Raw genomic sequence first — 26,967 nt, 5'->3', positions numbered from 1 at the left:
TTGGTGTGATATCCCTGAGTCGCCTGCATCCCTTTTTTTTTTTTTATCCCCAGAAGGAATGAGCTGAATTGGAGGCCACACTCCTGGCATGACATCAAGTTCTCTGACAGCCAGTCCGAGCCAGCTGCACCTCTGTTTCCCTGCCCCTCTTGGCAGAGCCAGTACCACGCCAGGTAGGTGCACCTTTTGCCTTCTCCCCCGCCTCCCCCAGGGGCTGGGGAGCTGCTTTCGCTTTCTGCCACACCGCTGACAGCCCTGCCTTGTCGTCACCATGCGTTCCTTTCTTTTCCTTCGTGTTGCGGTGTAGTTCATTTATGGTAGTCTTCATTTCAGCTCTGCAGCATAGCGAGTCCCAATTTTTCAAGCTGCTACTGCCATCTAACAGGCTTCCCAGGTAGCTCAGCTGGGGAAAGGATCCTCCTTGCGATGCAGGAGACCCCGGTTCAATTCCTGGGTTCGGAAGTTCCCCTGGAGAAGGGATAGGCTACCCACTCCAGTGTTCTTGGAATGCAGGAGACCCTGGTTCAATTCCTGGGTCAGGAAGTTCCACTGGAGAAGGAATAGGCTACCCACTCCAGTATTCTTGGAATGCAGGAGACCCTGGTTCAATTCCTGGGTCGGGAAGTTCCCCTGGAGAAGGGATAGGCTACCCACTCCAGTGTTCTTGGGTTTCCATGGTAGCTCAGCTGGTAAAGGATCCACCTGCAAGGTGGGAGACCTGGGTTCGATCCCTGGCTTGGGAAGATCCCCTGGAGGAGGGCATGGCAACCCACTCCAGTATTCTGGCCTGAAGAATCCGCATGGACAGAGGACGCTGGCAGGCTACCATCCATAGGGTTGCAGAGAGTTGGCCACGACTGAGCGACTAAGCGCAGCACACACGTACTCCATGGAAAGTTATTGTAAAATATTGGCTATGTTCCCTGTGCCAGACAGTACATCCTTGCAGCATATTTATGTCATTGTTTGTACTTGACTGCCCTACCTCTGTCCTGCCCCTCCCCCTTCCCTTCCCCCACTGCCAATCACTAGTTCGCCTGTGTGTCTGCTTGTGTTCTATCTCTTTGTTGTTGTTGCTGCTGTTTTTGATTCCACATATAAGTGACATTATGCAGAATTTGTTTTTCTCTGCCTTAGTTCATCAAACACAATGCCTTCCAGGCCCGTCCTTGTTAATACGAATGGCAACATTTCATTCTTTTTAATGGCTGAGTAGTATCCCATTGTCTGTGTATGTGTGTATGATATATACACCGTCTTCTTTAATCTACTCATCTGTCGATGGACTTCAAGGTTACTTCCATATCTTGAGCACTGTAAATAATGCTGCTATGAACAATGGGGTGCATGTTATCTTTTCGAATTAATGTTCTCATTTGGGGAGGGATTTATATATCAAGGAGTGGAATTGCTGTATCCTATGGTAGTTCTCTTTTAGCTTTCTAGGCGCTTGCATGCTGTTTTCCAGTAGTGAACAAGGGTTCCCTTTTCTCTGTGTCCTCACCAGCTTTTGTTATTTGCTGTCTCGTTGATGACAGACCTTCTGACAGGTGTGAGGGTGATACTTCATTGTGGTTTTGGTTTGCATTTCTCTGATTACCAATGCTGAGCAGCTTTTCACCTGCCATCTGTATGTCTCCTTTGGGAAAATGTCTGTTCAGGTCTTCTAACCATTATTTATTTATTTTTAAACATAAATTTATTTATTTTAATTGGAGTCTAATTACTTTACAATATTGTATTGGTTTTGCCATACATCAACATGAATCTGCCACGGGTGTACACGTGTTCCCTATCATGAACCCCCCTCCCACCTCCCTCCCCATACCATCCCTCTGGATCATCCCAGTGCACCAGCCCTGAGCATCCTGTCCTGGACTGGTGATTTGTTTCACATATGATATTATACACATTTCAATGCCATTCTCCGGATCATCCCATCCATTATTTATTAATGTATCTTTGGGCCATATCCGTCATGTGGGATCTTAGTTCCTCAAGTGGGGATAGAAGTCTCCACCCCTGCAGGGGAAGGGCAGAGTCATAACCACTGGACTGCCCAGGGAGTCCCTTCTGCCTATTTTTTAATCAGGTCTTTATTTTCCAGATAGAGTTGGATCTGTTTATTTTTTACACTTTAACCCCTCATTAGTTGTGTCATTGGCAAATATTTTCTCCCATTCAGTAGGTTGTCTTTTCATTTTGTTGATGGTTTCCTTTCCTCTGGAAAAACCTTTCATTTTAACTAGGTCCCGTTTGTGTATTTTTGCATTTCTTTACTTTGCCATAGGAGGCAGATCCCCAAAACTACTGCTAGAATTTATGTCAAAGAGTGTTCCACCTATGTTTTCCTCTGGGAGTTTCATGGTTTCTGGTCTTAAATTTAAATCCTTAATCCATTTCGAGATTTTTTTTTTAATACTGTGTTAGAGAATGCTCTAGTTCCATGCTTTTGCATGTAGCTATCCAGTTTTCCCAGCATGACTTATTGAAGAGGCTGTCTGTTCCCCACTGTATGTCCTTGCCTCCTTTGTCATAGACTAGTTGATGATAAGCACGTGGGTTTATTTCAGGGCTCTCTATTCTGTTTCCTGACCTACGTGTCTGTTTTTGTGCCACTGCCATACTATTTTGAAGACCATAGCTTTGTAGTGTAGTCTGATACCTCCATCTCTCTTCTTTCTCAGGATTGTTTTGGCTCTTCAGGGTCTTTGATGTTACTATGCAAATTTTTAAATTGATTTGTTCTAGTTTTGTGAAAAATGCTGTTGGTATTTTGATAGGGATAGCTTTGAATCTGTAGATTGCTTTGAGCAGTATGGTGATTTTAACAGTATTCTTCCAGTCCATGGTTTATATTTCCATTCTGTGTATGGCATTTTCAGTTTCTTTCATCAGTGTCTTACAGTTTTCTGACTATAGGTCTTTTACCTTCTTGGTTAGATTTTTCCTAGATGTGTATTATTGTTGTTATTTTTGTCCACACTGGGGGACACATGGGATCTTGATTTCCCAACCAGGGAAACCCACACCCCCCACAGTGTAAGCTAGGACTCCTAAGCTCTGGACCGCCATGGACCATCAGTAAAGTCTGACTTTACTGATTTTTGGGGTCCTTTTGTTTCTTGAATCTGACTAAAGGTTTGTGAATTTGGTTCATCTTTTCAAAAATCAGGTTTTAGTTTGATCTTTCTTAGTGTTTTTGAGTCTATATTTCATTTATTTCTGCTCTAATGTTCATGATTTCTTTCCTTCTACTAACTTTGGAGTTTGTGTGTTCCTTTCTCTAGTCCCTCTACATATAGGGTTAGCGTATTTGAGGCTGTTTGTTTCCTAAGATAAACTTGCATTGCTGTAAGCTTCTCTCTTAGAACTGCTTTCTCTGCATCCTGTAGGTCGTGCCTTGTTTTATTTTGTATGGTGCCTTTCTTGACTTCAGAATGATGTTCCTTTTCTGATGAGAAAAGTCTATGGATGCATCACTACTGGAACGATTCTAACTTTTTTTCACTGAGTAGGCAGATGTATAATACTTGAAAACAAAACACCAGGAGAAAGGATGGGCAAGCGTGCTTTCTCATTTATGTTGTCTAATTGATAAATCAGTTTTGGCCGAATCCCTTTGAGCCAGCTGAGTGGGATGGCTGTGCCACTCTTCTTTAGAGATGTTTGTGTGCAGGTTAGAAGGCAGGCGTCGCTTATGTGTTGAGCAAGTGTGTTTTGCTAAAGCTCCCCAGGGGATTCTGTGCTACACCAACACCCTCTCTCCCAGGTTGCTATGTGGAGGTACAGGGGAAACCAGGGGCCTTCAAGCCCATGTGCCAGGCTTGGGACCAACCTTGGCCTGGTGGCTTCTTGGTGACTGTGAGACAGATGGCCTGAGAATTGTGAGTTGGTAGAAGGGGGAGGGCTGGTCCACGTGGCTTATCTGGGGCCCACATTTCAGGGTCGGAAGGGCAAATGCCACCCCCAGACAGCACCATGGGGGTGTTGGCTTGGAGAACACCAAGCTGGGAGCTGACCAGTCACCTCGGTTAGTGGCCAGCGTCCTCACTAGTCTGTTAGAAAGACAATGGTAACGGCCAGTAGTGTGCCTCTTTGGGGTGTGTGCACAAGTGCCTGTGTGAGTGTATACGTGTATTTGTATATGTATGTGAGTGTGGATGCACGTGTGTGCGTATGCATGATATGCATGACTGGGTGTGTCTGTGTGTGTATTCAGAGCTGACATAACTATCTCAAAGTCAGTTTTTGACTATTACTAAATGCCTGCTGTAAAGGAAAATGTATCTTAAATCGAATATTCCTGGGACTTCCCTGGTGGTCCAGTGGCTAGGATTCCGAGCTTCAAGGCCCCCAGGTTCGATTCCTGGTCAGGGAACTAGATCCCACATGTCGCAACTAAGTCTTGGCATGGCGCAGCTAAGGAGCCCATGGGCTGCCACTAAGACATGGCCCAGGAAAATAAATAAGTACAATATTACTTATTTACGGCCGTAGGACATGGTAGTGTTTGGAGTCCAGAGTACTTTGGAAAAAACCAGGTTATCATCCCAGTGGTAACACTGAAGTGAAAAAGTGGGCCTCGGAGTGCATTATGACAGTGACTTCATGTAATAAGATCTCCATGAAGCCCACTTGGCTGTTTTTGACTTAAGACACCCATGTGCCCTGCAGAAACCACGCTGAGCTTTATTTCTGTCTGCTTGGACTTAGAATCTCCCAGAAAAATCCACTCAGGAATGTGGGAGATAGGATGGAGAGAAACATACTCTCTTTCTAGGAGGGGACCTGCTCTGTCCTCCAAGGACACTGTGTGGAGCCCAGTTTCATTGCACCTACCCTCCCATCACGTGACTTAGCCAGCTCACACTCTTGTGTCTTTTCCCAGGTCACACACTTTTCCTTTTTATTGTTCTTCCTCTCAAAGCTCAAGTAGATACAGTTCCCTGCCCCAACTTGAAGCATGAATGTTCCAGCTTTGTTGAGTTTTAATTAAAGCACTTTATATGCCTGGATAAATAGTTTTACCATTGAGACCTTAAGTGTGCAATACTGTCCTATCAAAAAAAAAAAAAAAAAAGAAGTGTATACCTTAGTCTTAAAATACTAAAAAAATGCTAATCATCATCTGAGCTTTCAGTGAGTGGCAGTCCTTTTGCAGTAGTAACATGAATGATCACATGTCACCATGAGAAATAATGAAAAAATTCTGAAATACTGCAATAACTTAAAAAATGTGGCAGAGTGAACAGTGTTGGGGAAAATGGCACCTATAGGCTTGCTTGATTCAGAATTGCTACAAATCTTCAATTTGGGTGGCAGGGAGGAAGCAGTATCAGCAAAGTGCAGTAAAATGAGGAATGCCTGTAATTTAATATTTGGATTTTGCAAATATAATCTTATCTCTGAACTTGCATTTTTAAGGTGAAGATCCTTCTCTTTTGGTGGCCTTCCTCATGCTAGCAGTGCATAGCATGAATTATTTCATGCACTAAACTAAAGGCTCATGAACTCGTTCCGCAAGGGGCCAGATAACACTTTCTAGCTGGTGGGCAGGTGTCTTTGGCAGTTGCTCAACTCTGGGTTTGGAGCCCTGCACACAGCCATGACCGTGTTCCCCTCAAAGTCTATATTTATGAGCACTGAAATTTGAATTTCAGATCGTTTTTATGGATCATGTGGTACTATTTGAATTCTGCCTTCTCCCCCAACTAGGAAACCTAAAAGCCATCCTTAGCTTTGTGGGCTGCAGTTTGCTATCCAGGATACTTCTGCACGCTGCGGACTTCCGCCCAGCCTGTGGGTATGGTCTCCAGGAATGTACTGCAGCATTGAAGTTTTTCTTTTTGGGAAAAGGCATCCAGTGGATAGGACTCCGACCCTTTCAGCCTGCCTTGGAAAAGCTGCTCTTTGAAATGTGAAAAGTTAGATGCGGTGTGCTCACCTTCCCTGGGCTTCACCCTGGTGACTCAGGTGGTAAAGAATCCACCTGCGAATGCAGGAGATGCAGGTTCGATCCCTGGGTCCGGAAGATCCCCCCGGAGAAGGAAATGGCAACCCACTCTGGTATCCTTGCCTGGAGAATCTCATGAACAGAGGAGCCTGGCAGGCTACAGTCCATGGGGGTTGCAAAGACTGGGACACAGTTGCGCATACTCATATTCACCTTCCACTCCAGGGATCTCCATGGGGGAAGAGTATTTAGTGCAGGTGATGTCTGCACAGGGCAACTGCACCCATGTGCACCCTCTCCTCTTACCTTTCCCTACATATCAGATCAGATCAGGTCACTCAGTCATGTCCAACTCTTTGCAACACCATGAATTGCAGCATGCCAGGACTCCCTGTCCATCACCATCTCCTGGAGTTCACTCAATCTCATGTCCATCGAGTCAGTGATTCCATCCAGCCATCTCATCCTCCATCGTCCCCTTTTCCTCCTGCCCCTAATCCCTCCCATTATCAGAGTCTTTTCCAATGAGTTAACTCTTCCCATGAGGTGGCCAAAGTACTGGAATTTCAGCTTTAGCATCATTCCTTCCAAAGAACACCCAGGACTGATCTTCAGAATGGACTGGTTGGATCTCCTTGCAGTCCAAGGGACTCTTAAGAGTCTTCTCCAACACCACAGTTCAAAAGCATCCATTCTTTGGCACTCAGCTTTCTGCACAGTCCAACCCTCACATCCATACATGACCACTGGAAAAACCATAGCCTTGACTAGATGGACCTTTGTTGGCAAAGTAATATCTCTGCTTTTCAATATGCTGTCTAGGTCGGTCATAACTTTTCTTCCAAGGAGTAAGCATCTTTTAATTTCATGGCTGCAGAAACCATCTGCAGTGATTTTGGAGCCCCCCAAAATAAAGTCTGATACTGTTTCTACTGTTTCCCCATCTTATTTCCCATGAAGTGATGGGACCAGATGCCATGATCTTCATTTTCTGAATGTTGAGCTTTAACCCAGCTACTTTGCCAACAAAGCTCTGTCTAGTCAAGGCTATGGTTTTTCCAGTGGTCATGTATGGATGCAAGAGTTGTACTGTGAAGAAAGCTGAGCACCAAAGAATTGATGCTTTTGAACTGTGTTGTTGGAGAAGACTCTTGAGAGTCCCTTGCACTGAAAGGAGATCAAATCAATCCATTCTGAAGGACATCAGCCCTGGGATTTCTTTGGAAGAAATGATGCTAAAGCTGAAACTCCACTACTTTGGCCACCCCATGGGAAGAGTTGACTCATTGGAAAAAACTCTGATGCTGGGAGGGATTGAGGGCAGAAGGAGAAGGGGACAACAGAGGATGAGATGGCTGGATGGCATCACTGACTTGATGGATGTGAGTCTGAGTGAACTCTAGGAGTTGGTGATGGACAGGGAGGCCTGGCATGCTGCGATTTATGGGGTCACAAAGAGTCAGACACGACTGAGCGACTGAACTGAACTGAAAGCCTCCCTCTGTTGCCTGTGGTTTCTTTTCCTTTCCTAGCTCCTCCTCCCAGGACCTGTCCGGTGGTGCCTGGGAGCTAGCAAACCTGCAACGCACCTCAGACCTCTTCAGCTCGCTGGGGAGCGTCAACAGCCCGGACCCATCCTCCCAGCCTGACCCGTTGGGGCGCCTCTCTGCAGCCAAGTCCAGCAGAATAATCGACTGCCTGGGCTGCGCTAGCAAGCGGGACTCAGCATACGGCTCATTCTCCACATGCTCCAGCACCCTAGACCACACTCTGCCCAAGGTGGACGCGTCCTCAGCCAAGAATATCTTCTACAAAGTGGGCCTGTGGGAGGCCTCCGCTGCAGTGGACAGCCGGCCAGGCCTGATGGCTGGCGACCCTCATGGCGCCGAGGATCCCCTGGGGTGTTTTCCGCCCCCGGTCCCAGAGGATGGCCCCGAGCCTAAGCTAGCTGCTTGCGGTCGGTCCATTTCCGGGCCCATCTGGTATGCTCCTGATAAGAGACTAGCCCCTCCGTCCCCTACCCTGCCGCCTTTCCGGCTCCGCCGTGACAGCTTCACTGCCACCACGAGCCACGAGCAGACCCAGGGCCCCACGTTCTCAGCAGACGCAACCCCAGAGCAGCCCTTGCTGGGCCTGAGCTGCGTGCAGCCCCACGGTGGCTACTGGAAGAGACCTGAACCTGCTGATCAGCCGTTGAGGCCGGCGCACGGGGGCGACGGCCTGAGAGCCGCGAGCTCGGGGTGCATGCCAGGGGCACATGTGGACTATGGGTGGCCAGCCTGCGACAGTGGAGCCCAGGCGCTCCTGGGGGTCCCCAGCCGGCTGCAGGCTTCTCTCTCGAGCACCGACGTGGGGCGCCCACAGCCCTCGCCCACGTGCCAACAACTTCCCTGTTCGAGCGACAAGGGCCCCTTCTTCCTCGAGGGCCCCTGGGCCGCCACGTGGCTCGGGGAGCCCCTCCCTGCTGACCGCCTTGCCAAAGACAGCCCTGCTGCCGTTGTCGTTGGAGGGCTGCGCGCTGCAGACCAGAGGGGCGACTGCCGGGGCGACAGAGGGGGCCACTACTACTGTGTCATGTCCAGACCCCGTCCCCAGTGGGGCACCCCAGCCCCCCAGCCCCACTCCTACCCGCCCCGGCTGGAGGGTGCCCCGGGCGCACGGCAGAGAGGCAGGGTGGAGACGGTGGACAGGGCACCCGAGGACCCACCGGGAGCTGGCCTCCTGGACAAAGGCGGCAGGAAGAGGGTGGCGGGCAGCTTGGATGACGGGGGTGGCGAGATCTGCCCCCTGCAGACGCCCATGCTGCACTCACCGAGCCAGGAAAGGGCGTACCCGCCCCAGACCGGCCACGAGGACACGGCGCCAGCGCCGGCGCCGCCTGAGGCCCTAGCGGGCAAGCCCCTCCAGAGGAGCGACCGCTTCGCCACCACCGTAAGGAAGGAAATCCAGCAGCGGCGAGCCTGGCTGCAGAAGAGCCGGAGCAAGGCCACCTTTGCCAGCTCCGTGGAGGGGGAGTGGGAGGCGGGAGACGACGAGACTGAGGCGCGTGGTTCCCTGGCGCAGCCAGTGGGTGCCCCAGAGACCACCTTACCCGGCGGCACCTATAAGGACCACCTGAAGGAGGCACAGGCCCGCGTCCTGAGGGCCACGTCGTTCCGCCGCCATGACCTGGAGCCCAGCCTGGCGGACCCAGAGCCGGCCCCCCGCACCTGGGAGGGGGCCCCGGGTGCTGGGCCGCCCTTGTGCGCTGCCGGCAGCGGCAGCTGCAGTGCGCGCATCGGGAGCCGGAGGCATTTCACTGCCGAGCAGAAACTGAAGTCCTACTCAGAGCCCGAGAAGATGAATGCGGTGGGGCTAACGGGGGACCAGCGATCCGCACCCCACGATGAGACGGTGCGCACCTTTGCCGACAGGTGGAAGTTTTTTGAGGAAACCAGCAAGCCCGTGGGCCCCCAGCCCGGGCCGAGGCCGGCGCCTTGTGGCTTCCCCAGGCAGATGCCGGAGATGCTGTGGACAGCGGGCCCTGGAAAAGACAGAAAGGCGGAGAGACCCATCCGGCCAGAGCGGCTAGGCACCTTTGCAGAGTATCAAGCCTCCTGGAGGGAACAGAGGAAAGTCCCGGAAGCCAGGAGTGGCGGGAGGTACCACTCCGCCGACAACATCCTAGACGTGGGTGCGGACCAGGAGGAGATGCCGCAGTACGTCCACGAAAGGTCCTGGTCATCACCTTCCACGGACCTCTACAAGCAGGTGAGCATCCTGCAGGGGACCAGATGCAACCCCGCCTGACCCCAAGGCACAGATGGGACACCCAGGGAATAGCATGGCCTGGTGTCGTGGTGACTTGTGTCTTGATGTCCAAACGTTTCTGTGCACTGGGCTCAGCCAGTATAGCAGCTCCTGCGAGTAGTACCTGGGGCCCAGGTCCACACATTCATGACAATTGCAGGTTTCCCCCACATCTCGACTTCCCAGCCTCATCTCTAGCTGAAGCTGTCTTCCCTCTTGATTAGCTTGCCCTTGATTCAATGGGAAGAAATTGGGGGAAACAACAGAAAATGGTTAAGTTGTCCTCTGAAATGGAAAGGGGTGCTTTATGTCCACCCTTAACACAACACATGTTAAACGCCTTTCAAATACTGATGTCACTTCATACTTTTACTGTGCTCATTTGGTTTTTATTTTATGGGGTTAGATATTTTTAAATATTGCTCTGGAGCAAGTGTAACTGAAAGTGCAATGCTTTAAACTATTGCACTTTCCTTAGGTGTGTTGATGGTGAAAGCTGACATTTCGCTTTCTAAAAAAAACCTCCGTGCATGTATTCATACTTCATGGTTCATAGTCAGTCTCCCTCTCTCTGCCTTTTCTGCTCCTTCCATCTGCAAGGGTGTATTTCAAAGGAAAGATTTCCTACGGCATCCGATGGAGGCTTTTGTAAACAATAGAACCAGCAATCGCCTTGTTACACACTTATGAACGTGTGTGTGCATGTGTGAAGAGAAGTGCTGGTTTCTGTGTGGCCCCCAGTACAGAAAGGCCTGTGGACACATAGGGCATGTGTGTCCCCCAAGATGGTGCCTTGTGCCACGTGACCTTCTAGAAATCCATGTTCTCGAGGTCAAGAGACCAGGCTGCCAGACTCCAGGTCCCAGGGCTTGAGCTTTGACTGCGGTGAGCTGTGTACCAGCAGCGTTTTGATTTGACTGGGTGGGGTTGGGGACCACCACATCACACAAGTTTCCAGCCCTCACATGAGTCCTGCTTCCTGCCGGGGAGCCCAAAGGGACCGCGGTCTCCTTGAGTCATTTTGACGAGGGCTGGGCTGATGGTCCCCAGGCCAGCTGACCACAGGCCACATCACCCAGTTTGTGGGTGCTGGCTCACAGGGCGCGCCCACAATGAAGGGGATCGTGATCGCAGAGGTTCTCAGTGGGGAGGCCGCTTGATGACTGGGTGTCCTGTTGTGCTGCCCTTGGCAGGACGCCTCCATGGAACCTCGATGGCAAGCAGGGGACCCGGAGGAGCACACGGAGCTTTCTTTGGTGGCACTGGCCGAGGACAGAGGCCCCACCCCAAGGTAGGAGAATCTTGCACTTGGGGTCCCTGAGGAGGCATCTTGGGGGGCAGGTGGGCTGCTTTATGGGGGTGAGGGCTCGGATAATGTGGTCGGGCGTGTGGTTTCGGCCAGACCTGAAGTGGCTGGTCACCAGTTGGGGTTGCCCGAGGCCCCTCAGCACTGCCGGCGGGGCCAGCAAAGCCAGGGCAGGACATTGTGAACGCCCTCGTTAGGGCAGTTTTGTGGGTTCATCACACAGCTGCTGTGTTTTGCACGCAGTCGAGTTCTTGCTGATGACAGAGAAACCCAGTGTGATGGGCTTGAATGGAATGCTTTATGTAGAACAGCAAAGTGAAGGGACCCTTTAACGAATAGGGCGCAGCTGGGTTGCTGGCCGGGGAATCCAAGTTGCCTGGAAGGATTGTTAATGAAAGGATGGGGGTTAAGCCTTCTTTAATGAATTCATTTTGAGCTTTAAAAATAGAAATTGACTCTGCTCCCCCAGAACAGGTCAGAGCATGAGAACATGGGCTGGCCGCAGTGTTAACATAATTATATGCCCACATTCTAAAATGTGTCCAGAGTAGCAGTCTTCCTGCAGTGAGGGTGGAATTTAGGTGAAATACACACCACTGTGTGGACCCTCATCCCTGAGGATCGCAGGAGAGGGCATTGCAGGTCACTGCAGGAGCTGGGCTTTAACCTTAATTGCAAAACAGCTGATAAAAGGGTCTTCCCTGGTGGCCTAGTGGGTAGGACACGGAGCTTGCAGTGTGGGGGACCTGCGTTCCATCCCTGGTCAGAGAACTACATCCCGTGTGCTGCAGTTGAAGACATGGCACAGCCAAATAAATACATATTTTAAAAAAAGACAAACACTGATGGAGAAATGGAAGCTGATTTGTGCGCGGTAGGGTTGCTGAGTGCAGATCTTTCTGTGCCTTGGGGTCTCTGGGGGTTGATGAGCTGCTTGGATTAAAACATCAACCTCAGAATTGAAGGGTGTGTTGCAGAAACGACCGAGTTGAATGTTGGTTCTTGCCAGCCTTGTGCGCCGGGGTCTTATTTCATTTGGCTCTAAAACTGGCTGCACAAGGGCACGGTGGCTCGGAGAGGGCAGGCATGATGGTCTGCGTGTGCTGCTGTGGGACGCGGCTGCCGTGAGGCACACACTGACAGGAGTGAGCTGCAGGGTTGGGCCTTTGTGACCCTGTGTTCCGAGTGGGTCATGTGCGGAGCGCCAGCGGTCATCTTGATCAGAGCGGCTCCTTGCCCCGCTGCAGTCCTGAGCGTGCTGCATTGTGGGGAGGCAGGGGTTGCTCCGGGCAACCCTGCATACGTGGGAGGGCTTCTCTCCTGCCCAGCGTTGGCCTCGGGCCTTTAAACTGCAGAGCTCTTGCTGCTGCACTGGTTGGACTTCAGCTCCTCTGCTATTCAGAGTTGTGATAAATGGCTTCACTGTACATAACTCTGTGTGTGTGTGTGTGTGTGTGTGTGTGTGTGTGTGTGTGAGAGAGAGAGAGAGAGAGAGAGAGAGAGACAATGGCACGGTCAGCAGCGAAGGGGTGAAGAGGATGAGGGTGGGTGGGAGGAGATGGCGGTGGCAGGGAGAGAGGGAATCATGTGCTGTGTGCATCACAGTCTTGGCTTCTGGCTGGCTGTGTGGGTAACCACTCCGAGGGAGTGACTTCCAGAAGCTTTCCCTCTTTTGCACGACCAACCTAGCAGTTTTCAGAATCATTCTGTGGTTTTTGAAGAGCAGCGAGACTCAAGTGAAATTCTAAAACTGGAATGTTGAAAAGGTGTGGTCAGCTGCTTTTGGAGAATGTTTCATTTTCTGAAGTAACTGGCCAAGGAGAGTGCCCTCGAAACATTTAAATTTGAGAATAAAATACATGAAAATGCAGGCAAGGGACTGTCCCTTGAGATCCATAATGCAAAGATTTAAAGATGCCCAGTTTTGCATAAATTAATGTAAAACAGTCTGTATAAGGGTTTCCCTGGTGGCTCAGACAGTAAAGAATCTGCCTGCAATGCGGGAGACCCAGGTTCAGTCCGACTGATTCCGAATCAGGAAAGGAGTACATCAAGACTGTATATTGTCATCCTGCTTATTTAACTTATATGCAGAGTACATCATGAGTACTGGGCTGGAAGAAGCATAACCTGGAATCAAGATTACTGCGAGAAACATCAATAACCTCAGACATGCAGATGACGCCACCCTTATGGCAGAAAGCCTCTTGGTGAAAGTCAAAGAGTAGAGTGAGAAAGTTGGCTTAAAGCTCAACATTCAGAAAATGAAAATCATGGCATCCAGTCCCATCACTTCGTGGGAAATAGATGGGGAAACAGTGGAAGCAGTGTCGGACTTTATATTTTTGGGCTCCAAAATCACTGCAGATGGTGACTACAGTCATGAAATTAAAAGACTCTTACTCCTTGGAAGAAAAGCTATGAGCAACGTAGACAGCATATTGAAAAGCAGAGACATTACTTTGCCAACAAAGGTCCATCTAGTCAAGGCTATGGTTTTTCCAGTGGTCATGTGACCTGGGAGCAGGTCTGGATGGTCCCTGAAGGCCTGGGTGTGGCTATGCTCCCATAAAGCCCAGACAGAGAGGACTTGCCAGCCCTGGGACTTGGCCAGGAGGCTAAAGGATGGGGATCAGTGAGGATGCTTCCTGGACGGGAGGTGGGGCCTCTGTCCAGATGTTTCTGGTGGTGGTTTCTGCAGTGTTGATAGCCACGCCTCTCATCATTTTCATCTCACTGGTCTCTGGCTTGGTTAACATGGCTGTGGCCCGTTCACAGCAAGGACGTGTAATAAGCAAAAGATGCTGAGAGTGGAATCTCCTTTCTGAGATTCACAGATCATAAGGTTCACGTGGAGTGACGGGTACAAGTTGAGGTTAGGATAAGAGGAACAGTTCCTTTGGGATGTATGCATGCCAGGGTGCTTACCGTGTTCTGTTCTCCTCTTACTTGTGGACTTTTTCAAGGGCACAAATGTCTTATCAGGTAAAAGCAGATGTGTGTTCCACTTATTACGGGTATTTACAACGTTGAGTCTTAATGGTGTTCACCACGCGCAAGCTCTGAGCATCTTATATGCTTGATAAGTTGGCCTCATTGTAGGAAACGTGGATGTAGGAAAACCCAATGATAAACCTTAACGTGATAAAAATACTTTCTCTTTAGAAATCATTCATTGAGGCTCTCTCTTAAAAATGGATTTCCTAGTGCAGAAGCAGCTGCCAAATTCTGGTTGCTAATATGAAAGTGATAGTCTCTTGGTGACCCGGTAGACTGCAGCATGCCAGGCTTCCGTGTCTGTCACCATCTCCTGGAGCCTGCTCAAACTCATGTCCATTAAGTCGGTGATGCCATCCAACCGTCTCATCCTCTGTCACCCCCTTCCCCTTCTGCCCTCAATCTTTGCTGGCATCAGGGTATTTTCAAATGAGTCAGTTCGTCGCATCAGGTGGCCAACGTATTGGAGCTTCAGCTTCAGCATCAGTCCTTCCAATGAGTACTCAGGGTTGATTTCCTTAAGGATTGACTGGTTTGATCTTGCTCTCCAGGGGACTCTCAAGAGTCTTCTCCAACACAACAGTTCAGAAGCATCAATTCTGCAGTGCTCAGCCTTCTTTATGGTCCATCTCTCAGATCCGAAGGTGACTACTAGAAAACTCATAGCTTTGACTAGACGGATCCTTGTCGGCAAAGTGATGTTTCTGCTTTTCCATTAAAAGATCCAGGGCTCCTTGGAGAAACGGGCAAGTCTAGGGTTGGGGCTGGCGGAATACAAAACGAAGTTGCAGTGTGTTGTCTCCCAAAAGTAAGGAAGTACTCAAACAAACAGACACATACACACAGAGAAAACCCTATAACAATGAGGATTTGCCAGAGGGACACAGAAGCTGGCTTGGAGTTTCCTGTGACCAAAACTGCTGTGAAATCAAGTGGTATAGAAGGGAGTGTATAAAATATCCCTGGGCTTCCCTGACAGTCCCGTTGTTAAGAAGCTGACTTGCTGTGCTGGGCATACAGGTTTGATCCCCAGCCCGGGAATTAAGATCTCACATGCCACGGAGCAACCAAGCCTGTGCATCACAGCTACTGAGCTCTCGAGCCCAGGAGCCCTGGAGCCTGTGCTTGACAATAAGAGAAGCCAGTAACAGTGAGAATTCCACGCATCGTAACTGGAGAGTAACCCATGATTGCTGCAACCAGAGAAAGCCTGTGCGGCAGTGAAGACCCTGCACAGCCAAAAATAAACCAAGTTTTGAAATAAACATTAAAAATAATAAAACCTGAGCCCACACCAATAGACATAAGTGATCAAGTATGTTAGAAGTGGAGGAAAGAGATCTGTACAGAAAAGTTCTGAATCTCTGCAGGTCTTCTGCCCTTGGAGGGGGGGTGGGATAGGTGTGTTGTGGGGAGTAGAGCCCTTCTGTCTTATACTTTGGGCTGCATTTGGTGAGCTTCTTCCACAGGGGCCGGGGTGAAATGGTGGGGTGAGGCTGTGTGACTGCAGAGAAGCTGGTGTAGCTAACCCCGCCAGCTCATCCGTAGAGATCATTGTATTGACAGCATGGTCCTTGTATTTGAGGATAAGAAGGGCATTTCACCTCTGTGTTCTCCAACTCCCCCCGCCCCTCAAATCCACAACTCCTGGGTCGGTTATCACGACAGAAACATCAGACAGATCCCAGCTGAGACATTCTGCGAATGCCTGCACGGTCCCTCTGGAAACTCTGGAGGGCCTGGAAAACAAGGATGGTCTCAGAGGCTGTCACTTGGATGGGAGGAGCCTGTGACTGGTAAATGAAATGGGGTGTCCTGGAACACAGAGAGAATAGTAGGTGAGAATGAAGAAAGTCTGAATACGTTGTGGACTCCAGTTAATGTACCAAGACGGGAGTTAGGGTAAGGAGAAGGGGACGACAGAGGATGAGTTGGTTGGATGGCATCACTGACTCAGTGGATTCAGTTTGAGTAAACTCCGGGAGATAGCAGGACAGGGAAGCCTGGCGTGCTACAGGCCCAGGGCTCTCAGAGAGTCGGATACGACTTAGCAACTTAGTCAAAAGTACTAATGGCGATTATGGCAGTTGTACTAATTATGGCGTACAGTAATGGCAAATGTACTAATGTGTTGACAGCAGGGGAAACAGGTGTAGGGAACGTTCTCCTCTTGTAAATTTTCTGTAAATCTAAAAGCATTCTGAAAGGAAGTGTTGGAGTAGCTTTCCTCATGGCATTTCAAGTTAGCTTGTAAATGTCAGGTGCAAACCTCATTTATTTGGCTGCACCAACTCTTAACCGTGGCATATGTGATCTTTAGTGGGGGGCATGCAAACTGTTAGGGACGGCATGTGGGATCTTAGTTCCCTGACCCAGGATTGAACCTGGGTCCCTTTCTTGGGAGCATGGAGTCTTAGCCCCTGGACCACCCAGAGAAGCCCAGTGAGACACCTCTTAGGCAGTCTGCGAGACTGTGGACACAGGTTCCAAGCCCCCGTGGATGTGACCTTCTGTTTCTTCATCTGTGAAGTAGGGAGTTGGGGTGAAATGATTTCTAAGGACCCGTTCAGCCGTGATCATTTTTGATTCTCGGGGAGAGAAGCCAGGAGCTTAAATTCCCCTTACGTAACACATCCAGATTCGGGGGTTGTCTTGTTGCGGTCATTTGCTACCGATATTCATGTGAGTGAAGACTTATATCTCACACACACATACACACTTGTGTGTGTTATCTTTGAGATCCGATTATAGATAAAATGGGCTCTTGTCAGCAGACCGGGCTTTTCTGTCTGCAAGAGGTGCGTGAGGCATTGCAAGTGTGCTTGCCAGATACACCTACTTAGGTGTTCTGGGATCAAGTTAGCTGCTAGCAGATGGAGTTCTCTTGGGTGCAGCTTTACATGCCCAGTGTTATTTAAGGACTGTTAACAAAGTCCAGCCAGTGGGCTCTTAAACATATTTGGAGGCCATTCAAAAATAAAATAACAGTGGGGCTTCCCTGGTGGTCCAGTGGTTAGGACTTTGCCTTCCAAGGCAAGGAGTGTGGGTTCCATCCCTGGTTCAGGCAACTGAGGTTTCACATGCCTTGTGACTCAGCCAGAACAATAATAATAGTAATAATAATAATAAAGTGTACAATTTTTTAAAGTAGAATAACTGGATATTCAAGGAAAGTATTTAACACGTATACATACAGACACACCTGCATCTATATGTATACACACATGCATGTTATATATGTATTCACACAAGCATGTAACTATGCACACTCATGCACACATAAATGCATAGGATTGAGAGCCATATAGGAATAAAGTAAAATTTCCATGTACAGTAAATATCTGAACCCTGTTGAGTAAATAACCTGCTTCTAAATATGTTTCAGCTGAGTAACAATCAGACAGTATTCTGAGATACGGTATTTTCAAAAATTTGGGGTCACTTGCTTTGTGCTGAAAGGGAGACGCTTAAAGCAGATGGTTTTCTCTTAGTTTACAAAGATGCTAACGCTCTTCTGAAAGTGAAAATGTTAGTTGCTCAGTGCTGTCTGACTCTTTGCAACCCCATGGACTGGAGCCCCCCACCAGGCTCCTCTGTCTAGTGAATTCTCCAGGCAAGAATACTGGACTGGGTTGTCAATCCCTTCTCCAGGGGATCTTCCCAACCCAGGGATCGAACCACGAATCCACATTGCAGGCTGATTCTTTACTGTCTGAGCCATCAGGGAAGCCCTAGCTGTATTTTAATATCTTTTCCCACACAGTTTCCCAGAGTTCAAAAGTGGCCCCTTATTTCATAAGCCTCAGGTTTGTTTTTGAGAGCCAGGATTTATACTTATCTGGGGGTACAGTTCCCTAGGCTATTTGATAGTCTTTTGTAACATTTCCTTCTTTAAAAAAGAAAAAAACACTTGTGTTACTAATATTAGAACATTTTTATTAAAAACAGAGGAACTTCCCTGGCAGCCTAGTGGTTAAGACTCTCAACGTCAACTGCAGGTGGAAATAGGTTCAATCCCTGGTTGAGGAGTTAAGATCCCACATGCCAAGCTGTATGCCCCCCCCCAAATTTGAATACATAAAATATAAAAACATATGGAAGTTCTGGAAGGCAGAAGGAAGACAGTGAAAATTGTCCTCATGATCACATCCAGAGATAGCAGTGTGTCCCCTTTGGGATGTGTGATCACACTTTATATACTTGCTGTAAACAGTGTTTTTTTCCTTGTACACCTGTGGTGCCTGGCACTCTTAAGATCTGGCCGCCCAGTGGGAACAGTGTGGACTTGTAGGGATGTGTTCCCAGTCTTTCCTAGTGGAAAGTAATACCGGAGCAGGCATACGTGGTGAAATACTCCCGCTCTCATTCATTTCCTTAAGAGGACAGTCTGGACGTGGAATTGCCAAGCAGTCTTTTGGAAAGGATTTGGGACTCCCCTGGTGGTCCAGGGGTTAAGAAACTGCCTTGCAGTGCTGGGGGATGCAGGTTCGATCCCTGGTCGGGGGACTGAGTGCCACCTGCCTCAGGGCAACTAAACCTGTGCACCACAATTGGAGGGCCCATGTACAGTGCTCGAAGATACAGCATGCCACCACAAAGACTCCAGGCAGCCAAATAAATAAATTTAAAAAAAAATTTTTTTTTAATCTGTGACTTGACAGGCTAATCTGTTTCATTGTTGAAACAGGCAAATCTGTTTCATTGCGTTTCCTTGGTGACTAGCAGAGTTCTTTGTGTGTTATTATCTGCACATTTGTATTTTTTCTTGTGTGCATTACAGTTTGTTTTCCTGCTGACAGTGGGGCCCTTTTTTTTTTAATTTTATATTGGAGCATAGTTGATTAACAATAATGCGTTAGTTTCATGTATACAGCTACACATATGTGTGTCTGGTTTTTTCTCAAATTCTTTTCCCATTTAGGTTGCTGTAGAATACTGAATAGTCCCTGGGCCATACAGTAGGTCTTTGTTGGTTATCCGTTTTAAATATAGCTGTGTGTACATGTCCATCCCTACCTCCCAGCCAGTCTGTCCCTCTCCCACCCTTTCCCCCTGGTAAACGTTAAGTTTGTTCTCTTAAGTCTGTGAGTCTGTTCTGTTTTGTAAATCAGTTTATTTGTACCATTTTTATTTTAGATGCCACGTGTAAGCAATATCATATGAGGTTTTTCTTTCTCTGTCTGACTGCAGATGGCATCGTTTCATTAAGCCAAATAATCTTCCATTGTATGTGTGTATCACATATATCCGTCAATGGACATTTAGGGTGCTTCCACGTCTTGCCTGTTGTAAATAGTGGGGCAGTGAATATTGGGGTGTGTGTATCCTTTCAAATCATGTTTCTCTCTGGATATATGCGCAGGAGTGGGATGACATGGTCATACGCCAGCTTCTTTAGTTTCTGGAGGAACCTAAACACTGGTGGCTGGTTGTATGTGTGCATGCTCGGTTGTGTCCACTCTTTGCCACCCCATGGACTGGAGCCCACCAGCCTCCTCTGCTCATGGACTTTTCCAGGCAAGAATACTGGAGTGGGTTACCCTTTCCTACCCCAGGGGATGGTTATTAAGGGTTAGATTTTTTTTGAATTAAAGTATAGTTGCTTTACAGTGTTTCAGGTGTACAGCAGAGGGATTCAGTTATACATACAGGTTATTATAAGATATTGAATACAGGTTCCCTGTGCTATACAGTAGGTCCTTGTTGTTTATGCTAGTGTGTATCTGTTAATCCCAAGCTTCAAATTTATCCCTGCTGTGGCCTGTTGTAATCTTAATTTTGTTTTGTATGTCTGTGAGTCAGTTTCTATTTTATAACTAAGTCTGTTTCTGTTTTATAAGTAAGTCTGTTTGTATCATTTTTCAAGATTCTGCATATAAATGATATCATATGGTGTTTGTCTTTCTCTTGCATATGTATTTCATTTAGTACGTTAATCTCTAGGTCCATCCATGTTGCTGCAAATGGCATCATTTCATTCTTTTTTTCATGGCTGAGTAATATTCCAGTGTGTGCGTGTGTGTGTGTGTGTGTGTGTGTGTGTGTGTGTGTAGCACATCTTTGTTATCCATTCATTTGCCTCAGTGTGTGTGTAGCACAGCTTTGTTATCCATTCATCTGCCTCAGTGTGTGTGTGTGTGTGTGTGTGTGTGTGTGTGTGTGTAGCACAGCTTTGTTATCCATTCATCTGCCTGTGTGTGTGTGTGTGTGTGTGTGTGCAGCACAGCTTTGTTATCCATTCATCTGCCAATGGACATTTAGGTTGCTTCGATGCCTTGGCTATTGTAAACGGTGCTGCTATTGGAGTCCATGTATCTTTTCAAATTAAAGTTTTCATCTTTTCTGGACATATCCCCAAGAGTGGGATTGTTGGATCATATGGTAGCTTTTTGTTTTTTTGACAGTGCTATATAACTTGCAGGATCTGAGTTTCAATTCAGCCCAGGAATTGAACCCCCGGTCATAGCTTTAAGGTCTTCCCTGGTGGCTCAGCTGGTAAAGAATCCACCTGCAATTCGGGAGACCTGGGTTGGGAAGATCCCTGGAGGAGGGAAAGGCTACCCGCTCCAGTATTCTTACCTGTACAGTCCATGGGGTCACACAGAGTTGGACATGACTGAGCAACTTTCACTTTCCGAAGCAGTGAAAGCACAGAATCCTAACCCCTGGACCACCAGGGAATTTACTCCCCCCGCCCCCTGCCCCGGGACTATCAGGACTTTGAATGACAGTCTGTGGGAGTGCACTTGGTTCACAAGGTACCATTGCTCACTAGCAGCGCAGCGGAGAGGGGCAGAAAAGTAACTAAAACCGTAGTTTTTAAAACCTCCCCAGACCCTCCCCCACGTAAATGAAACCCCTCCCCTAACATTGTCGTCATCGCCTGCAGGGTGCCTCTCAAAATGAGTGCTTACGCGTATTTGTATGTTGCAGAAATTAGTATCTTCCTTGACTTCTGGACCAGGGCTCGGCAGACTCCAGCCCAAGGCCCTGGGCCGGGGTTCGGGAAGCCTGTCCTGGTGGAGGACTTCAGGTTGGTCCCTGCCAACTTGGTACCCGGGGGTACCTCACTGTGTTTTTCATACGATGATGATCTATCTAGCTGGGGAGAGACAACGCCAAGCCAAGGATGAAAACTGCAGGAGAAGCTTTTCATATCCCACGTGGGTAGAAAAGCGAGTGAGAAGGAATCGGGGAAGAAGGGATCCATAAATCAGAGCTTCCCAACAGACGTGTGACCTCCAGATGCCTTGGGGTGTTCTCCCGGATGCCTCTGCAGGTGGGCATTTCATCCCTGGTCCCCTCTGTCTGTCCGCCCAGACCTGGCTTTGTGATGGAGAAAAGTTTGAGGAGAGCTTAGATGCACGTGTCTAAAATCATCACCCATGTTCCCTCAGGACGCCGTCAAGAATTGGAGAAGTGGGGTTCAGGAGACAGAATTGGCTCAGACATTTGCATTTGGAAGGCTGGAATTCCTGACGGCTGTGCTATCCTTGTTTCCTGGATATGGCAGGAAGGAGAAGGCAGTGGGACCCCACTCCAGTACTCTTGCCTGGAAACCTCCGTGGACGGAGGTGCCTGGTGGGCTGCAGTCCATAGGGTTGCGAAGAGTCGGACACGATTAAGGGATTTCACTTTTGCATTTCACTTTCATGCATTGGAGAAGGAAATGGCAATCCACTCCAGTGTTCTTGCCTGGAGAATCCCAGGGACGGGGGAGCCTAGTGGGCTGCCATCTATGGTATCGCACAGAGTTGGACATGACTGAAGCAACTTAGCAGCAGCAGCAGCAGCATACTAATCTCACATCCCTCTTAGAGGAGCTTTGCTCTCACAGGTGAAATTGCTGCCTACTGTGGGGAGATCTGTCTAAGGCACTCTGCAAATGTGCAGTAAGTCATTTATCTCTGACTCTTCAGTTGCGGCCGACTCTTTGAGACCCCATGGACTGTAGCCCACAGGCTCCTCTGACCGTGGGATTCTCCTGGCAGGAATACTGCAGTGGGTTGCCGTTCCCTCCTCCAGGGGAATCTTCCTGATCCAAGGATCCAACCTGCATCTCTATGTCTCCTACATTGACAGGCAGGTTCGTGGCTACTAGCGCCACCTGGGAAGCCCCAAGGCACTTAGCAAATAGAGCTCCTTTTTAACTAAATCTTTTAAACGTGAATCCAGATGGACAAAGGCACTTAGATATTAACAATAAATTGTAGCTACTTTAATTCTTTGTTTAAACAAAGGTGGTGGATATTTATTAAATAATAGGAAATAATAGGTACCACTGGAACTTCCCTGATGGTCCAGTGGTTAAGACTTGGCCTGAACACCATAGGGGGTGTGGGTTCAATCCCTGGTCATAGAGCTAAGATCCCACATGCCCTGCCATCAGAAACACAGGACATAAATAACAACTGGTATTATAACTTTTTTAGGAAAATAAAAAAATTGGTACCACGTGGTTTTGAGTGGGTCTTCAGATGTTAGATTTCAGGAGTTTTAGTAAGAAAAAAAAAGTTCAAGTGCTCAGCTCTTTGGAATGAAACAGTGGGGCAGTGTGTGTGAGTTGCCATGAATGAAGTTTTACTGTCTTGTAAGAGACACGATGGCTTCAACGGGAGGCAGGCCCAAGGCTGGCTTTTCCCTGGCCGACCATAGGTGACAGTGGGTGACAGGACATCTGAGCCAAGAGTCACCCTCCTCTGATTGTTGTCTAAAGGCCGTTCCGTCTTTTGTATGCAAACACCTGCTGGATTGTGTATTGTCCTCTGAACCATCCATTGCATCCTTCAAGCTGTTTGGATAACTTTTTTTTAAAAAATCAATGACTTTATTTTTGTCTGTACTGGCTGTCTGTTGTTGCATGGGCTTTCTCTAGTTGCAGCAGAAACGGGGGGAGGGGGGGCGCTGTTCTCTAGATGTGACACTTGGCTTCTCTTGTCGAGGAACCCCCGGGCTGAATAGTTGTGGCCTCCTGAGCTTCATTGCCCCCATGAAGGCAGGTGAAATCTTCCCAGCCCCTCAGGGATTAAACCCATGTCCCAGACATAGGTGGGTAGATGCTTAACCCCCGGACCCAGCAGGAAAGACAGGATTGGCTCAGACATTTGCATTTGGAAGGCTGGAATTCCTGATAGCTGTGCCATCCTTGTTTCCTGGATATGGCAGGAAATGTACTAATCTCACATCCCTCTTAGAGGAGCTTTACTCACACAGGTGGAATTGCTGCCTTCTCTGGGGAGACCACAGCACGTCCTGTCTAAGGCACTTTGCAAAGATGCAGTAAGTCACTTCAGTTGTCCTCGACTTTTCAGTTTCGTCCGACTCTTTGCTACCCCACGGATTGTAGCCCATAGGATCCTCTGTCTGTGGGATTCTCCCAGCAGGAATACTCCAGTGGGTTGCCGTTCCCTCCTCCAGGGGAATCTTCCCAACCCACGGATGGAACCTGCGTCTCTTATGTCTCCTACATTGACAGGCAGGTTCTTGACTACTAGCGCCACCTGGGAAGCCCCAAGGCACTTAGCAAATACAGCTCCGTTTTAATTAATCTTTTAAACATGAATCCAGATGGACAAAGGCACTTAGATATTAGCAATAAATTGTAGCCACTTTAATTCTCTGTTTCAATGAGGCAGTGGATATTTATTAAATAATAGGTACCTATTTATTAAATAATAGGTACCACTGGAACTTCCCTGATGGTCCAGTGGTTAAGACTTGGCCTTAACACCATAGGGGGTGTGGGTTCAATCCCTGGTCATACAGCTAAGATGCCACATGCCTTGCCACCAAAAACACAGGACATAAATAACAGAAGTAGTATTGTAACAAATTCAATCAAGAGTTTGAAAAGGTCCACATCAAAAAAAAACATTTTTTTAGAAAAACAAAAAAATTGGTACTGGGTAGTTTCAAGTGGGTCTTCAGATGCTAGATTTCAGGAGTTTTAAGAAAAAAAAAAGTTCAAGTGCTCAGCTCTTTGGAATGAAACACTGCAGCGGTGTGTGAGTCGCCATGAATGAAGTTTTACTGTCTTGTAAGAGACACGATGGCTTCAACGGGAGGCAGGCCCAAGGCTGGCTTTTCCCTGGCCGACCATAGGTGACAGTGGGTGACAGGACATTTGAGCCAAGAGTCACCCTCCTCTGATTGTTGTCTAAAGGCCGTTCCATCTTTTGTATGCAAACACCTGCTGGACTGTGTATTGTCCTCTGAACCATCCATTGCATCCTTCAACCTGTTTGGATAACTTTAAAAAAAAAAATCAATGACGTTATTTTTGGCTGCACAGGCTCTCCGTCATTGCATGGGCTTTCTCTAGGTGCGGCGAAGTGGGGCGCTACTCTCTAGGTGTGACACTTGGCTTCTCTTGTTGAGGAACCCGGGCTGAGTAGTTGTGGCCCCCCGAGCTTCATTGCCCCACGACGGCAGGTGAAATCTTCCTGGCCCCCCGGGGATTGAACCCGTGTCCTGGACATAGGTGGGCGGATTCCTAACCCCCTGACCCACCAGGAAAGACTTTGCCTTCCAACTGCCGTCTGCCCTTTACTTTTAGTATTTAATGCCGATAAACAAGGGCACCTTTCCTAGGCTGTTTGAGTTGGCAGAACATTCAAGTTAATTCTTATTTCAGCAGACTGACTTCCCCAGACTACTCAACATGTGAACGTTTCTTTTCTCAACATAATGCCTATTTTGGTTGGTTTCTCTGGCCTCCCCGTGTGGCTTGTGGCATCTTGAGTCCCTGAGCAGGAATGAACCCAGGCCCTCCGCAGTCAAAGCACTGAGTCTGAACCACTGGACCACCAGGGAATTACCTAGCTTTTTTTTTTTTTTTTTTTTCACTTGTTTGTTTTAAACTAAACTCCCTAAGCTGGGTTAATATTTTATTAATCAGGAAGTGAGTGAAGTTGCTTAGTCATGTCCAACTCTTTGCGACCCCGTGGACTGTAGCCCATCAAGGTCCTCTGTCCATGGGATTTTCTCCAGGCAAATGTACTAGAGTGGGTTGCCGTTGCCTTCTCCAGGGGATCTTCCCGACCCAGGGATCGAACCTAGGTCTCCCATATTGATTCTTTACCCATCTGAGCCACCAGGGAAGTCAGTTAAGCTGGAAGTGGAGAACAAACCTGCCCACTTGTGGGGTCCCGGGGGGCGACTGGTGATCTGATGTCCTCATCCAGTTACTGAACCCTTTGAGCTGCTGTCATTGGGCTCACGAACATGACGGCTGCAGAGTCCGGCCCCAGCTAGACGACAGGGGACGCTGAGGGAATTGGGGGAGGAAGTCCGTGGTCTCCTGTAGACCAGCCATGGAACCCGGAAGGGACCTTTCTCCTGAGGACACAGCAAGAGAAACACGCCTAGGGAACTCAGCTGTCAGCGCAGCTGCCTGGATGGGGTGGGGCCAGCTGCAATGGCAAGATCTAGAGCAGACGCACCTCCCGGGCTCTGAGTGGGTGCTGGGTGTGTGTGCAGAATTATCTCGTCCCACACTTGAGGCAGTAGGTGACAGCTCCTCTTGCACTTGTGCTCTGCCTGCTGGCTGGCTGATCACTGCCCTGTTGTGGAGTCTCTTCTACCAACCCTGAGGTCGTCTCAACAGAAGACAGCTCTTCCCGTGGACGGAAGGGTCCATCCGAGGCTCATTTGATGGCTCAGGCCAGAAGAGTGTTTCAGGACAAAGCAGCAGACGCACGGCTGGCTCATTTGTTGGGAGTATGGTTATTGTAACGCCCACGAGCTTTAACTATGGCCTAGATATATATATGCATGTACAATATACATCATAAAGCTTCAGCTTCCCTGGTGGCTCAGATGGTCAAGCATCTGCCTGCAATGCAGGAGACCCGGGTTCTATCCTTGGGTTGGGAAGATCCCCTGGAGAAGGGAACGGCTACCAAAGAATTGATGCTTTGGAACTGTGGAGTAGGAGAAGACTCTTGAGAAGTCCCTTGGAACTTGCAGGGAGATCCAGCCGGTCCATCCTGAAGGAAATCAGTCCTGAATATTCATTGGAAGGACTGATGCTGAAGCTTCAATACTTTGACCACCTGATGCAAAGAGCTGATTCATTAGAAAAGACCCTGATGCTGGGAAAGACTGAAGGCAGGAGGAGAAGGGGATGACAGAGGATGAGTTGGTTGGATGGCATCCCTGACTCAGTGGACATGACTTTGAGCAAGCTCCAGGAGTTGGTGATCCACAGGGAGGCCTGGCTTGCTACAGTCCATGGGGGTCACAGTGAGTCAGAGATGACTGAGCGACTTCACTTTCACTTTCAAATGCATGTACAGAATGCCTGTGTGTGTTTTGCCAGGGGGTGTGTGTGTGTATGTGTGTGCCTGTATGCATGTTAACTATGTGTTAGGGAAAGCTAGAACTGGATATGGAAATGGATGAAAAGTGAAAGTGTTCGTCACTCAGTCGTGGCCGACTCTTTGCGACTCCATGGACTGTAGCCCACCAGGCTCCTCTGTCCGTGGGATTCTCCAGGCAAGAAAACTGGAGTGGGTTGCCATTGCCTTCTCCAGGGGATCTTTCCGACCCAGGGATCGAACCTGGGGCTCTTGCACTGCGGGCAGATTCTTCACCTACTGGAATCTCCTTTGTCCTCTGCGTTGCAGGCAGATTCTTTACCTGCTGAGCCAAATGCCTAAGAGTGTGAAAAAGATGAATGCCTTGGTGCAGCTTCCAAAACAAGCAGTCTTTGTTTTTCTGATGTTTAATCATAGGCTGCTGGTTTAAAAGGTTTTGTTAATGTTTTTGCTGCTGTCTTAAAAAGTTGTATAAGTGAAAGTGAAGTTGCTCAGTTGTATTCGACTCTTTGCACCCCATGGACTGCATACTAACTAGGCTTCTCCTTCCATGGGATTTTCCAGGCAAGGGTACTGGAGTGACTTGCCATTTCCTTCTCCCT

The 26,967-nt window shown here is 48.5% G+C and overlaps 1 protein-coding gene across 12 annotated transcripts in view; it reads left to right on the top strand.

Moving 5' to 3' along the window:
- LOC132657142 (protein Shroom2-like) overlaps positions 1 to 26,967 on the top strand; it is a 141,075-nt gene that overhangs the window by 93,223 nt on the left and 20,885 nt on the right. For 9 of the 12 annotated variants that reach the window (XM_060408722.1, XM_060408721.1, XM_060408719.1 and 6 more), the window contains exons 3-5: positions 54 to 173; positions 7,489 to 9,706; positions 10,939 to 11,036. In XM_060408722.1, the coding sequence (XP_060264705.1) occupies positions 54 to 173; positions 7,489 to 9,706; positions 10,939 to 11,036 (2,436 nt within the window). The remainder of the gene's footprint in view (positions 1 to 53; positions 174 to 7,488; positions 9,707 to 10,938; positions 11,037 to 26,967) is intronic. The other 3 variants (XM_060408727.1, XM_060408726.1, XM_060408720.1) reach the window with 2 other exon arrangements.

Source organism: Ovis aries, chromosome Y (genome assembly GCF_016772045.2).
Source record: "Ovis aries strain OAR_USU_Benz2616 breed Rambouillet chromosome Y, ARS-UI_Ramb_v3.0, whole genome shotgun sequence".
Lineage (NCBI taxonomy): Eukaryota > Metazoa > Chordata > Mammalia > Artiodactyla > Bovidae > Ovis > Ovis aries.
This window is presented reverse-complemented; position numbering and strand designations above follow the sequence as displayed.